Raw genomic sequence first — 16,568 nt, 5'->3', positions numbered from 1 at the left:
TCGGAGGCCTTCGTTCTCTGTGGGACCTCCTGGTAAAATAAGTTCTAATACGGGAAACGTGAAGGGGTTTTTATCGAGGTTCCCTGTACATTTCAGTGACCTAGTTGGGACAGTATGGGATTTGGGGTGCCCTAGTGGTCCTGTTGGCTTTGGCAAAGCAAAGGGGAGTATGGGATACCCCTCTTTGTCTTTTGTCCTCTGGTAGACAATGACAGGATTATAGGGCTCCAGCAAGAAAACTCCCATTATTCCCAATGCTTCATCCATCCTCCTTCCAGCACAACAATCTCCCCTTACTGGGTCACCCCTCAGCATACTAATAAAACACTGTCATCAGACCACCAAGCCCCCACCTACACTCCTAATCCCCCAATGGACAGCGTTACTGGTACCCCCTTCTTCTTGCTCAGCTACCCCACCCCCTCTAACTGCCTCCATTAAAACACATCCACTCTCGCCCTTCCCCTTCTCTCTGCGCTCAGTCTCGAACCACACAGACTGAACACCAGCAGTAATTACAGGGCTTGTGGTTTGGATGGATTACCTATTTGGGATATTGTTCCATCCAAACTTCCCCTCCCCAAGTCTTCATAAATACCAGTGTAAACTCCTGATGCCTACCTTTGCTCACACAGGATAGAGGCATGTAACTCAAGGTAAAAAAGAAAAGAAATATGCCACATGGACACCTCCCCTCCCCTCCCTAAAGTCTACTGAACCATAATTAAAGAAATCTGTCAATTGTTGCCCAGTCTTTTGAATCCTTTCAGAAACAAACTGCTATAACAGTAGCAACTGAGAATTTTTTTTCAAAGCCCACGTTTAGGTCTGTATGCAGGCAAATAGCTGAAACAAGCAACAGCAAAAAAACATTTAATCAAAGCAAGGTCTTACAGGTCTACTTCAAGGGAATGGACCTGCAGTAACACATGTTGTTAGAGACAGTCTTTCAGGTGTCTGAAAGGAGTGTGTTTTTGAACACATCTGAATAACTCTTACCCTTGTAGTTTGGATGAACACGAGGAGCATACACTCCAAATTTGATGAGGATGGGAACGTTGAAACCGAGGCGCACCCACTCCACCACATGCAGAGGAAAAAGGTTGGGGGTGGTGGCTTCTTTAAACGTAGGAGTGAGATTGCAGTCCAGCTCTGCAGAGCCCCCCTCTCTGGCATGAACCAATGTTGCCTCACCTTGAGACACACCTGTAAAGACAACAACATATCACCAGGATGACGCATGGGATTCATTGTGGACATTTGCTGATAGCACAGAATGCAATAAAATGTGAGTAAACACATAAATCTTGCGCTATGAGGGCCAGAGAAATATAGGCCCTTTAAGGAGAGTTATGACTGCCAGAGAGGCTGGATTAACCTCTCTGGAATTTTTTTGGTCATATATTCCTGTGAAAATTGTTTGCCGTGCTGAGAACAGTTCATAAAACATTAGCAGTATATCTCGAGAGAGGACCACACAGGCAAGAAGAGGTCAAGACACAGAAAAGTTGGTGGGAAATAGACTGAAAAATGGATCCATAAATGCTCGTGTTGAACTGCATCAGATGGTGACTACACTATGACATCCCCAGAGTGTACGCTGTTAAAAGCTGGGCCATCAGAGGGCATGTAAAACAATCATGTGCGATTTGGTGACAAGATCGTATAGCCGCAAAGCATGCAAACACACAGCAATCCCATTAGTGACACCTGGAGCAGTCTTTTCTCGCTCTATCTGCCTCGCTGCCATGTGCTCACGTGGGTGTGTGCGCAACTGGGTGCCAGTGTTTGCTCTACTACTCATCTGGCCTGGTGATTACTTTAATCTCAAAAGGGGTGGGGGGTGGTGGTGATACTCTGATGCAGGGCAGCAGGACCCTCTGTCCTCTCTCCACCCGACCTCCCACCACCCCCTGGGGTACACACATGGTCTGCGGACCAGCAAAATCAATCCCACCACCCCCCCTTACGAACACATGCACGCACACAGAGAAGCGTGCCTGGGTTGGGGGTAGTATAAATCCCAGATTGATCTAAATCCACACCAACAGATATTATTTAAGTTGGATTTTGGCCTCATTCTCTCTTTCGCCCTCTCATGTCTGTGCTGTAACCCCTCCTCTTTACTTTCTCCAATGTAAGGCAATGGGAGCTGTGCCAATTTCATCATGGTGTCACTCAAACTGCATGTAGGCAGCAAAAGGCAACATATGCCAACTGCTGCACAACAAAGGACATACTGTAGTTCTTGTTGACGTCGGTAAACAATGAACTTTTGGTGAAGTTATGCAAACAAATGGCAGAGACAAATGGAGGAAAACAACTGGCTGTCTTACAAATTAAAGAGCCCAGAGTCTTATGAAAAAGACAATATGTTGGAATATACAACATGACTGGACACAGCATTTTATGCAGTTAGTACAACAGCCTGCTTTGTGAACCAGCTGTGAACAATTTCCAGTTGATTTTAAAAAAAAGAGAGCTAAATTTGCACAAATTCAATCAATTATTTTACTAAATTCAATCTAGATCCATTTTTCACTCATCATCACCCACCACTTAAACTGTCTGCAGCACAATTTACCAAACAAAACCTGATAAGTTAAAAGTGACAGTGGTTGTATAAAGACTGTAATAATGTTACATAAGGTTGTGAAAGTGATTTTTCAAAAACAAACAGTGACATATTGTACAGCAATACCATCGTCATGATCATGTAAATGTGATCCAACAAAGCAGATTTCATCAGTTAATCTGTGCTCTGCATGTGCAAGTCCTATTTACACATGTTGAGTGAATTTTCTATGTCAGTGTTACATAATTGTTTTACTTTTACTGTTTTTGTGTGTATAAACAAGTTAGCACAATAGGATCTACAACCATTTTTTGTTGTAGTCTGTCAGCTCAAAAAAAGACAGCTCCAGCTGCTTCGGATGACTGATTCAATTTTGGGAAAAGGTCTTTGATGCTTTGATAATATGAATGCATTTTGTGATTAAACAGTTTGTTAACAAGATAACTCAGGGCCGAGGAATGCCAGTAATCATTTGAGGAAAACTCTAAAAGTTCACCAAGAAGACATTAAATATGGAGATGCAGAGCAAATGTATGCAATGAATCCATATTTGCATTAGCATACTTACTTAGCAGACAGATGGCTACAACAGTGGTGACAGCCTGAAGCCACCGTGTCTCCAGTCCCATGGCCGTCCGTCACACTCCTTCACACATCTCCCGACCTGAAAGAGAAGACCACACATCTCGTTTTCTCTTCAACAGAACGCTACTGTACCATTCACAGATTCACCGCTGCACAAGGACATCCCTCACATCCCCCGTTCAGACCAATGTAATCCCTCAAGTTAACATCACCTCGTAATCCAACAACTACACTACATTCCAGACTGTATTCTTTGAAAACACTTAATCCTTTGGAAAATTGCATGTCTGTACTGTGGCTAGATTAAGGCAAATAAGCTATTCCAACAAGTGCTACAAATAGACAGTATGGCATGAGATTGCTTAGAGTATGCACCCTGTGGAGGTTTCCCTGCAGAGGCCAAAGTGTGTGTGTGTGTGTGTGTGTGTGTGTCAGTGAGTGTGCATATTTATATGTGTGTTTGTGTGTGTCCACAGAGAAGACCTCTACAAGGCTCTAAGTGTACGTACAGATTAACCTGATGCTTGTGATTGGTCCAGCTCATCCAGAAGGTCTCGTCTCACACTAAATAGGGCAACAGCAATTGACAGGTGACATGAGCAATACTGAAAGGTGTGTCTCCCCGACTCCAGATGTTATCCTATTACCAGTGCTTAAAAAAGGAATGTGACTGGAATAAATAGACTGCCATTTGGCAACGCTCTCTCCTTAAACTGAATTCACTCCATCCAGTGCAGTACAATGTTCAAGTAGCCAGTGGCAGTGAGTGCGGTTCACCTCACAGATTTGAATTACTCATTCATTCAAGCAAGTTGCGAACATTTTGGCACATGTTTTTTTACAATAACTACTTGCACATGGCTTGCTGATCAAAATTGATGAGTTGATTCTCACTAAAACTGCCAAACTCTTCATAACCTCCAAAGCATTAATTGTTTGAGCTATCACATTCAAAATGATCTATTCAATTATCAAAATCTTTCACATATACATGTATATTCCAGAAATATCTATGACATGAAGTCTTTGAGATGTCTGCTAAATGGGAAAATTACCTGCCTCAGTAATGAACTCGGAATCACAATCAGCATACTGTGAGGAGGTACAAACTGTTGGCCTCTTACTGAGCTACCACAGGTTTCTTTCATTTTTGTGGTGGTTTTTTGGCAAATGTTCTGTTCACTGTAGGCTATGTGACTTTACAATAAAGATCTACAGATTCACAGTACATGTAACACATTGCTCTACAAATAAATTTACAAATGTGCACATCCTTTTTCTTTGCACTACAGTATTGTGCAGTACAATCTGACCTACTGTTGAAATCTGACTCTAAAAAGCTCAATACACAATAGCATTCAGCTAGACAAAACTGGCATTCTTGTATCATACAGTAAGCAAGTATGGCTCACACAATGACTTTTTTTCATTCATTTTGGTGGTATTGGCCAATTTACTGACACAATAACTAGGTGAGTTATTACCATGTAGTTGTGATGTCCCATGAAATAGTTTAGAGAATATCAAGACTGAGCCAAAGTGAGTGAGAAAAACTGTAAATGCACATGCAAGACCACCAGTACAATCCACTGAGTCCTAATGAGTCCCACAAACAAGACTCCACTTACACAAATTGTGGGACTACTTCACAGTCTGAACGATGAGAACAGCTGAAGCAACTCGTGAGACCCTCCACCCCAAATTGGATTGGAGGCACAAGTTTAAGTTGTTGCCCTTCAAACATAATGGAAGACCTCTCCCCCTCCTCTTAAGTCACTCCATTCAGTACCCCTAATACCAGCTTATTACTTTAAGTTCATTTAAGTAATACAAGAAGGAGGCTATTCTTAGAAAGCAGGTGGGTCTTGGATATTAGCTGTGGATATAGCCACAGATTCACTGCAGTAACGCAGGGTAACTGAATACATGGCTGACCCGTTTAGTCTTAGCAGAACAAACAGAACAGAGCAGCAGAAAGATGCATTTATCTCCTTGCATTTGACCGACACAGGGTTGAGACCGTTGCTGCCGGAGCCGCCCTTGAAGCCCTGTGATAACTTTTGTTTAGCACCTTTCCGAAACAAGCAGAAAGCCAGACCGATGCCACACAAGAACTGCTAGTTTTTGCGTGACAGAATCATTTCAGTGCAGTGTTTGTAATGAGGAAGGGATTGCTCCTACTGTGCAAACATCATTCGCTCAGTAGGGTGTCGGAGCAAACAGGGCTCTTACAGTGGATTCAAAAAATAAAGAGATAAATCTTTTAATCATTTGTGTTTCACATCCAGCTGTCAAAAAATGATGGACGTGAATGACTGCACATCACTGCATCATCTCGGCTGTCATCCTCACGCCATTTTAATGACACGACAGCGAAAGAGATGAGCAGATCCTATCATATATCTGAAAGTCTAGCTCACATGTATACCTCAAGTCACTTTTGACAACCTCGAGACGTAACAAATCTCGCCTTCGCTTCTGCAGGCACTGCTGTGCTCCCGCACCAGAAGATATGACTGGCTTGTGAGAACAGACAGACAGATACACTGAGCCGACATATTACAGAGGAAGCCTGGAGGGGGGCTTTGTCTGCAGGTGCAGGAGTAGACGGGAAGACAAGCAGGTTATTTCCTCAGGCAGCAGAGCGGAGCAAGGGGCCATTTAATTGGCATGTAAACAGAGAGGACCTCAAGAAGAGCCCAGCTGTCCGAACACGGACTCTGTGACAAGTTGAAAACAGTGAAGCAGCAGTAATTCTTGCAGTTTATCTGACTGCGATCTGACAACAGCACTTACAGACCTGCGAGCAATCCAATAATTCAGCTTCAAACCAAAAAATAACTGTGGATTGGAGCTCTCGTTCAACGTTAAGGACCGTCACTTTAAATAATGTGTGAGAGGTGAGAGGGGTTTACTCCTACACACTAATCTACTCACAAGGGTATCTGAGGGGAAGTCGACATACTTAACAACTGTCTGCAAGTCACACTCAACCATACTGAGAGACAATGACATAACAGAATATATCACAGTACAACCGTCCTTGAGTTGAATTTAGGGATGCACGATGCGGATTATTTTCCAGCCTTTACAATAAGCGATAATTACCTGCTTCTCATGGCCAATAACAATAAGATAACTGATCATTTATGTATTTTAAAACTAAGAAATAAGTAATTTTTAAATTTTATGCACACCTGAGGGTAAGAAGGGCAAAGATGTAGTGAGAAAAGACGGATGATTTAATTTTCCATAGCTCTGACCAAATCTATACAAATAAATAATACATAATAATATAAATTTCCCATTATTGGCTGATCATTCACCAGCCCTGATATCAACTGTGTGTCCCCTCTTGAAATGAAGATGTGCAAAGGGGACGGACGTCAGTGAAACAGACAGAACTTTCCCACTCTAATAAAGAAGTTACTGGGATTAAAAAGGTAGGAAGTGACATTAGTATAAAAAAAGGTTACCACAAGTTTGTAGAAATAAAAACGAGTGAATTCGTGCGTCAGACATTTAGCTCGACACTGTGTCCTGACACAACTGACTGGTCTGTTTCACTGGATTTCAATGACACAAATTGCTTTAGATCTAGTCATGACTTAGCCTTCTGGACTGTACATTTGTAACACCCGGACTAATCCTGCCCTTCTGCTCCAAGTGTTAATAGTCTAATCAAATTAGAGATCAAATTGGTGAGACAAATCAAGGACACGCTGTCATCTAGCCGGGCAGTGATCAATCACTGGGAAATCGAGTCACTTCAGATTATATACTATACTGCTATTGTTGCTGGAGGTCCAATCCCGTCCAATCTGTCGAGCTAAATGTCTGACGCACGAATTTACTCGTTTTTATTTCTACTAACTTGTGGAAACCTTTTCTACACTAATGTCAGCTGCAAGCTTTACAATAGCAGACGACTTTGGTACCAATTTCATCAGAATATAAGAGACTCAAGCCATCATTGGCTGAATGTAAAAAATCTGTACCCCCCTGCAGAGAATTTAAATTTCGTCAGCTAATTAGCACAGAGGTGTTTCCAGAGTCAGCAATCAGACGGATGGATGGATGAGTTCTTGTGTTGAATGCAGGCAAGGAGCTGATTCCAAGCTGTCAGCTGTAACAGCTGGTGAGCCTGACCTGTCCATACGCATCTCCTCTGAATCGCACCAGAATTAACTGAATAATGCAAACTTTAAAAGGTGTGTGTTGTAATGAGCTAACAAGAGCAGTGCTGTAGTCAATTAAACTGTCAGCGTCTCTTTCAGTCTTCTAACTTCTCACAGAAACAGAAAACATGAACTTTTGACCTAATGTTTGTGAGCAGGGGACAAAATTAGCTCCAGCCAAATGCTTGCGGTGCACTTGCAATTTGGCTGGTGGACAAAAAAGTTAATTTTGCACCCTGTGTGTGAGGGTGTGTGTTACCTCTCAGTGCCGAAGCAGAGCAATCAGTGATGTTAGCGACAGATACAGGCTGTTAAGAAGTAGCATTACTCTCTTAGTAATCCTTGTTAATCTTGACAGCGGCCACAGCCTCCGTGCAAAGCGGCCTGTAGCTGAAGTGTTACTTGAGCAAAGTCTTTCACAGGTGACAACAATCTCATAGAGTTGCAGACATATCCCACACCCTAAGCACAACAAAGGCCCCGGATCTGCACACAAAGTACATGTGAACCACAATTATTAACACGAGACTGGGTTGTAAAACCTCGACTGGTTGAACCAGCCTACATAACACAGAAATCAATTCATGGATGTATCTGGCATCGCAACCTAATTTAGTATCTGTATTGACATTTAGTCTGACTAAAGGAAATGAGCTGGGCACACACTGGGCACGGGAGCCGAGCCCTAGTCTCGTGACTGGGAAAGCCCACTGTATATGGATTAACACAGTGTTGGTTGGTAATCTAACACATGGTGCTACTGACTGTAACAATATCGACTGATGGTTGAATGTTTTTTCATTTACTCGCACAGAGAAACGGACAGCGCTACCTTTACTACACAGTGCACAGTTTACAGTAATTAAACAATGCTGCAAATTACACACACACACACACACGGGTGGACTGATTCATGTATTTCCCCCCCACCAGGATGATTTCATAGAGCTCAGAAGTCTCAGGGGAGTGGAAAATGACATAAGTGTAGTGAAAGCAAAGCAGCTAACATCCTTCTGAGTCTTTGTCCTCCCCTGCCTCCGACTCCCGGGAACATTTCAGTCCCATAAAGCTTCTTTCAAGACCCGTAAGTAAGAGGAACTGAGGGGTCAGAAGTCCACTGCTGAGGCACGGCACTGGGTTTATTTTAAAACATATACACCCTAACTAAACCTAAATATTTAACCTGAAAGTGTTCATTAGTGCAGTTTCATTCCTTCATTTAGGGACCAGCTGTTACTGCCCAGATGTAAAAGGCAGTAAAAGACAAGTCAGTAATGACACGTTAACATACAATAGTGACTTTTTATGGTACACTGCGTGGCCCTTAAACTTTATTAGCCCCTTTCTTAGCTTCAGTTCACTACGTTTAAATACCTATATGTGCTTTTTCTTACACATTTTGTATATTCTTTGGTCCCCCAGTGAGCTTCAGCACACTGTCACCGATACGCATTCACTGCGGAGGCGAAGAGACTCTATCTTAACCACTAATAACGCAGCAATTTGGAGTAAACCACTTTCTACTCATGAATAATTTGTTTCCCAGTACAATCAATTTCCTCCAGCATGACAATCTGCCTACAGGGCACAGTTGGCCACACGGTGCCCTGAATGGTGAATGTACCAGTGAAATGTCAGGGCCTGCCAAATGTTTAAATATACGGGATATAAGTGTGTAAAATGACACCTGCGCTGGTATCTGACACGCACAGACTTTGTTAACCCGGAGGGCCTGGCTGATATATTCAACATTTCCTTCTGATAGAAAAAATGCAAAACTGCTCCTCGCACATAGCTGTCACCCTGTAAATAATTCAAAAGCAATCCCAAAACTGATTTATTATGTGGTGTTTCCCAAAAGGACCCGACTGGAAGTATATATTCTACTATATGAGGGAAAAAACACGTTTATTTATTTATTTTTTAATGTCAAAAGCGAGTAAAACCTTTGACAACCTACACAAGCTGATTAACGAAGGAAGCTTATATTTCTGAAAGTAAACAGTGTGCCTATAGAGTCAAATGGCCCCAAAAGAAAAAAAAAGGGATTACAGGCATCCAGAGTGATGTGTGCCTCATCTCTCACCAATCAGCATTGAGAAGCACAACAAAAACAAAGGAGAGGAAGCACTAGAGCTACATCAAGACGGCTGCACTCCTCTGTACAAAAACAGCTCAAATGAGGTTGTGTCCAGCACACTGCACCATGTGGAGCAGCAGGCAAATACACCGTCTGGTCCATATAAAACAGACCCCCGAGCCTCAACCTCCTTTTCTTTCTGCACCCCTTTACAGTGAATTGTGATGCTCAGTCCTCCGTATCAGCACACAGACCTCCTGTAAAACCAAACAGGTGCATCTTTTGTCTGAGTCAGTGAGTGTGATACCAGCTGAGAGGAGGGAGGGAGGCAGGGCAATCAAATGAAGAAAGAAAAACACTATTTTCTGACTGACTATTGTTTGCCATTATTTTAATCAAGGGGACAGGGTTCAGTTTTGGGTCATTGCAGCATGTTAAACCTATTCAGTGTGGTATTAAAGGGGGTGGGGGGATACACTCGGAGATTACAAGTGGTGCATGGGATACACTAAACATAAACAAAGGCGCGACGCTGCAGTGTATCACAGTATTACTACAGTGCATTAAGCAGGGGAAGTTAAAATGGAAAGCAGAATACAGGAGCTTTAGAGGATGCTTACCTTTGCTTGAGGCACTTTTTCACTGCTGGAAGTATAATCTTTCAATCCATTGGTGCTCTTCTTTTAAGACTCGTCTCGCAGACTCAAATTTTAACTGTTCTTTCTTTTTTTTTGTCTACAAGGGAGATTAAAAGAAAAGGGGCTTTTTTTAAATTAAATAAAAAGAAGAGAGAGTTGAATAAAAACGCAGGTGGTCACATTTTTGTTCTCAGTCCAAAGCGTGGATCAAAAGAAAATAACAATTATTCCTCGACATCCATGGTTATCAGACTTCCTTTAAAAAAATATTTGAAGAAAAATACTTTGCTGGTTCAATAAAATCCATTAACCCAAAACCACCTTCACGAGTCCGACATCAGCCCATTTAAAGTCCATTTAAACTTCCCACGCCTTCAGCTTTTTTTAAGTCCTGCAGTCGTCTTTGTCCAAAACTTGCAGAAAAGTACTTTTGATCATGAGTTTTTATAATTAACTTTTAAGAAACGCCCTCAATTTATCATCAAACAGGCGCAAGTTTCCCCAGACAGGGAGCAAACACTGCACGTTGAGTTGGAGCCCTGCTGTTGATACTCAGTGTGTCCCTCCCATTATTATCGATCCTCCTCCTCCTCCTCCTCCTGCAGGAGCTGCCAGAGCCGCCGTCAATCACACACAATGCACCCACTAACACTTCCTGTTACACCTTTCACAATGAAGGAAAAACACAAGAGGTCAAATCCGTTGTTAAAGGTGTAAATGAGTCATTTATCAAGGATGGATCTGTTCTAAAATCTGAGAATTTGCAGTTTTTTCTCTGTTTTATGTTATTATATAATAGTCACTGAACATATTTATATTTTTGGACTGTTTTGTCAGACAATAATCTATTTATAGATATCACCTTGGGCTCCATTTTCAGACAATTTCATTAATTTTATAGGCTACAAAAATCATAAATCAAATGTATCAATAGACATTTAGAAATGTCACAGGTGTAAATACTAAAATGAATGATCAGTTCTGGGTCCTGGTATTACGCATGCTGGTTCACTGTCACACACACCCATCACTATAAGTAACACCTGTTATTTTCCTACTATAATAATTCAAAATGACTGCTGTAGAAAAGGCCAAAAGACCTTTCTCACAGCAGCCATATTGACATGAAACAGTAGGATAAACACAGGTATTATTCGAACAGAGTGCTGCTATTGTGCATGTTGGCTCACTGGAAAGGATCTGCAAAACTAAGCTTTAATTCGCACTGGTAGCACCTGTGTTTAGCCTACTATTTCCTCTCATGTTGTGGTCAGGGACGCTGAGAGAAAGTCTGTCTTTATAATAAACAAAATACTAAATGTTAAATGCATGACATTCATAGTTTAAAAATTACTTTAAATGACCAGGATAAATGATTGTCTTTTTAATGGTTACCAACAATATTTTAAACATTTTAAAATTACTTTAAATGACCAGGATAAATTATTGTCTCTTTAATAGTTACCAACAATATTTAAAAAAAAATTAAAAATTACTTTAAATGACCAGGATATATGATTGTCTCTTTAATAGTTACCAACAATATTTTAAAAATTTAAAAATTACTTTAAATGACCAGGATAAATTATTGTCTCTTTAAAAGTTACCAACAATATTTAAAAAAAAAATTTAATTACTTTACATGGCCAGGATAAATTATTGTCTCTTTAACAATTACAAAAAAACATTTACACACATTTTTCTAACTTTTTAGTGGATTAAATGATAAAGAAATAAGTGTGTAAAAGAATGTTTGTTTAAATTTTTTTTTTAAATGCTTTTATGTTGAAGGTGAAATACTCGACTTCCGGTAACCTGCCGTGTGTCTCTGTGTAACTTGACGCTGAAGCTTCTTTAAGCGCCTCAGACAAAAGCGCTTTTTCGAGGGAAAGACAGACTAGACGAGACAAAAAAGGGCAAAAACAGACACTTTAAGGACACATTTCACCCTCTGCCGTTTGGCTACAGCCTCCAGCAAATAAGCAACTAAATATTTACAACATACAGTGAAGATAAAGGTTTGAAAACGGGTGTAAAATATTAAAAAATGTTAATGAGTTTTATCACCCACACACACACAACCTCCCCATAAATCCATTATATAAATATACAGACATATATTTTATTAGCACTAGTGAACATAATCAATATAACTTATCTTCCTGTAAGTTTATATTAACGTTTAATTTAATGTTAAAAGGCACAAACCTGGACTAGCTACCGTTAGCTAAACGATTAAAGTGAGAAAATAAGACGCCTTTTTAAAAACTTTTCCCTTCAAATATTTGACAAATATTGCAAAAACCTAAATGCCTAATGTCTCTAAGACCAGAAGCTAAGATAAAATTTAATATTTATACATTTGCTTTTTAAATTAACCCGCCTTTACGTCCTACAATTCGCTGCCATTGAGCTAAACGTGAACTATTATTCTCTCCATAAAATTATGAATTATTATTAATTATGCATTTATTACCATAGACCAAACCCATGCTGTTATGTTATCTATATATTTTATTTAAAAATTAGATGTTTTTCCTGATTCCTGACTTTCTATTTCTATTTATTTGTCATATTTGAAGTTAATTTGGATGCTCCTCCATATAAAAAGAGGGAGTTATGTAAGTTTACTGTCAAATATTTTCCTTATCTTACCTCAGGAGCAGTTCTTTTGATGTCCTGATGAGCTGATAGGGATGTGGTCGGTTGGGTTAATGGGACAAACACAGTTTAAAATGAGCCAATCCAGTAAGAGACAGTCTGTGTCACCACAGGAGGGCGACAGTAAACAGGCTGTGAGTTGGTTAAATATCATAGAAATATAAAATATAGTTCAGTCTAAGGTTATTATAGTTCACCTAAACCTAAAAACTAGGTGTGAAAAATCCTTTTATTTAACTGAAATGTTATTGTGTGCTTCCAAACTAACTTAAATTCAATAAAAAATATACAGTAAATGTCTTTATTTTAAGTCTTTTGGTCAGATTTGTCAGCAGAAGCACGAGGAAGCATTGTCTACTATTACTGTGAGTCTATATTAAACTTCTTAAATCATGCTCCTGACAGATACCACCCTATATTATCATAAAAACACTTAAACTAATACACACTAAACTAAAACTTGACATTTTTACACAATAAATGTACAAAACTGGAACAAAAAAACCAACTCTTGAATGTAAACTAAAAATATTAAACTATAATAACTCTGCTTTGCATATAATTTGGTACTTATTACTAGTTTACAGTGATTTTTGTACCATAATATTAGAAAGTAATATGATTTCTGTGAACATTCACTGTTAAATTACTGTAATATCCTTTGAATATTACTATGCACTCATGTGTCTGATCATCTCATATGTCCTTATACTGCCTGCCTGTGTAGTAATAATCAATATAATTCAAATCACATATTACCAAGATATGCTTAATGGTAAATTACTGAGACTATAGAGGAACGGTGCATTCACTCTCGATCCTTTATGTGCTTCTCCTGAAAAAGTAGACCAAAAAAAAGAAGTTTTCTAAGCTGAGGTGAAGCGTTTGACGTGATCTGCCTAATATAGTTTGTGGTTGGCGGCGGATTGTCGACACATTTGATTAGCGAGAGAAACACAAAGAGAAGCACAAGCGACTGTCCTTGAATATATCCGCCGAGACAGCCGGTTGCCAAGCATCTGCAACCTTCGCTGGCGTGTGTTTTTACAATTTACATATGGCATTATCCTGCAGCACAAAGTCACACTGAAACCTGACTGATGAGTTGATGGCGGAGAGGGAATGTGATTCGAACATAATGTCAGCTCTTAATTGCGTGTTCGTACTTCCCCTGTTTGACTATGTTTTCTCTCACAGGCCAGGTGCACCATATGGAGATCAAAGGATTGGAATTAATCACATGAAATCCTCCAAGAAAGAACAACTCAGTGAGGAAGAATTAACCGGAGAGTAGGACCAACCGTGGTGAACAGGATATTGATCATACTGTGGACAACGCCAGTAATAGACCTTTTATTAAATCCGTTATCTGCCAGGCGAGACACACAGTTTAGCCTCTACAGCCTGAAATCTGTGCACATTTATGTCTTAATAGACCATTTTCACAGCAGCCACTTTGACATGAAATAGTAGGGTAAATACAGGTGTTAATATCATTGTTAGCCCCTCTTTTTACCCTATTTCATGTCGAAATGGCTGCTGTGAAAAAGGTCCTTTGTACTGTAAATTCATTCGTTTTAAGAACTTATGAGCTCAAGTTAAAGTGATTTGATTTTGAGAATCGGCTCAACTTAAATAAAGGTGTCTAAAATGATCATTAGTTACACATATACTGTATTATAGGGTAAAATGTGTCCTATTATAGACCGACTCAGTGTAAAGTTAACAGATAAATAATAAATAATGCAGATTTCTCTCTGGTTCTACATAATCTGACCAATAAAAATAACAGTATACAAGTAAAAGAGACTCGTTAAATTACAGATTTATTATTTATCAAGCTAACAAAACAAATATACAAATTAAACAATGACTTATTTGGCTTCATAACAGCAGGCTGGCATCAACTACCAAGGCGTATAACTATCACAGTAACATCAAAAGATGTAGATAATTTACAGAATCTATTAACTTTACTGTCTTTAAAAGGTATCAGTGCATTTAAATTAGCACAAGCGGAATACTTTGAGTATGTGTGAGGACAGGAAGACAGCGGCTGAAGCTGTGTGGTGTCTGTCAGTCATCAAAGTCTGGGATATCATCATAGGAGTAGCCATGGTAGCCCTTTGAAGCATAGTAAGCTATTCGTAGGTGGTAAATTCCAGGCAGGAAGACGAGGATCCCGATGATAAGGACGGGCACGGTTCGGTCTGAGTGCTGAAAGAGGGGAAACATGTCAGTAAATATGTCGTTCATACTGTAAAAAAAACACACAAAGTAAAAGTACAAGTACTCACAGTGACTCCGAAGTATCCAGCCAGGAGAAGGGCGCCAATGATGATTAACAGAGAGCCGATTAGGAAGAGGACTGTGGCCAGTGCTATGGCTTTGTATGGGACTTTGGGTGGGCTCTTTTTGAACTGCAGAGAAAAGAGAAATATTTAATTAAAAACACTTTTCTCTGACACAGCAGGTTGAACCAGGCAGGCAGAAATTTGTCCGGCTCACAATGTGCTCTAACTTCTCGGACAAGTGAAGGTCTGTGTCTGGCTCAGAGATAGTTTATATCAAGAGGAAGACTGACTGACTGTATGAGCCATAAAACTGTCATGTTACATTATGGCCCACTTACTTAGTCATGCAGTATTAGTCACGAATATTATTCAGCATTTGTATAATGTCTTCAGTGACTCAGGAGGAGCTTTTACAACTATGATAAAGAAAATACCCCTGATGGTGTCATTAGGGTTATCTCAGTTTGGGATTGGGGCCTACAAATTTTAGGGATGCACAAATAATTGAAATATATTCTAAATCTAAACTGATAAAGGGAAGAAATGCAGTACTGTAGTGCTGCAGAGATGCCCTGGCCTACAAATCTGGTTTTCCAGACCCCAACAAATGTCACATCATCATGATTTTAATAGTTTTTTACAGTGGAAAATGAAAATTGTGACTGTGAATTGTGAGAAATGATCATTCCCACACTAATCGTGAATCAAAAGAGTTTGAAAAAGGTGGGAATTGAGCAAAAAAGAAGACATATATCAAGTTGCATTGTGGGAAATGTAGTGTTTTTGGAGTTTGACCCACACTAAACACTAAAAGTCAGGAAATATCAGCTTCTGCTGCCTCGATTTTGATTATTCTTTTAAAAAAATGTTTCTCACAATGTTATAAACGTGAAAAGTGGGTGAACTATGAACTTATAAATCACAACACAGAGAGAGCTGCAACTGATCGGGATAGGGAAGCACCGATACCGATGTTTAAAAGAACAATTTGGCCTGATATCGGAGTGTTTTGTTGTTATTTATTCACCCATGTGTGCCGGGAAACAAAGAGAGCTATAAAGATAAGACATCTCTGCCTTGTCTGCTTCTCTTCTCATCCCAGATGTGAGACGCAGTCGCTCCCTCTCCGTGTTTGCCTGCAATTTGTGGCAGTGCTGGAAAACGAAGGAGATCATTTCTCCAACATCAGAGTTGGAAATAACACGACACAACATTTAACCTGCGCAGTATCGACAGATAAACATCGGCCACTAATATCGGTGCATCCCCTACTACTTCTAATATCGATCGACATTTTCACGATTAATCGATTAGTTGTTTGGTTCATAAAATGCCTAAAAAATATTCACTTTACTCTCACAGAGGATTATAGAAACCAGAAACATTTGAGAAGCTGAAATCAGAGAATTTGATTAACCGACAAACTGCTGCAGCTCTACAACACAGAAATGATTATTATTAATAAAACATGAGGATATAAATGACATTACTCCCCCTAAAAATGAAGACACTCTCTTCATCCAATACAAGGATATATTAGGTAAGTTTATAGGTAAG

The 16,568-nt window shown here is 39.8% G+C and overlaps 2 protein-coding genes across 2 annotated transcripts in view; both read right to left on the bottom strand.

Annotated features, from left to right (window-relative positions):
• Window positions 1-10,579, bottom strand: part of igsf9b (immunoglobulin superfamily, member 9b) — a 28,449-nt gene extending 17,870 nt beyond the window's left edge. Inside the window, exons 1-3 of the mRNA XM_035657620.1 lie at window positions 10,039-10,579; window positions 3,144-3,239; window positions 1,000-1,206 (exon numbers count right to left, since the gene is read on the bottom strand). Of these exons, the coding sequence (XP_035513513.1) occupies window positions 1,000-1,206; window positions 3,144-3,204 (268 nt within the window). The 5' untranslated portion in view covers window positions 3,205-3,239; window positions 10,039-10,579. The remainder of the gene's footprint in view (window positions 1-999; window positions 1,207-3,143; window positions 3,240-10,038) is intronic.
• A 3,943-nt stretch (window positions 10,580-14,522) lies between these two features.
• tmem230b (transmembrane protein 230b) lies at window positions 14,523-15,137 on the bottom strand (the record flags this gene model as incomplete). The annotated part of the gene is given in 2 exon segments (XM_035658542.1): window positions 14,523-14,934; window positions 15,015-15,137. Coding segments are annotated over 2 exon segments (264 nt in total), but the record flags the coding sequence as incomplete, so codon positions are not given.
• Between the last annotated feature and the right edge of the window lie 1,431 nt (window positions 15,138-16,568).

This window comes from Morone saxatilis, unplaced genomic scaffold, assembly GCF_004916995.1.
Source record: "Morone saxatilis isolate NCDOM2014 unplaced genomic scaffold, NCSU_SB_2.0 Contig16, whole genome shotgun sequence".
NCBI lineage: Eukaryota > Metazoa > Chordata > Actinopteri > Moronidae > Morone > Morone saxatilis.
The sequence above is the reverse complement of the archived record's forward strand: the minus strand, read 5'-3'. Positions and strand labels throughout refer to the sequence as shown.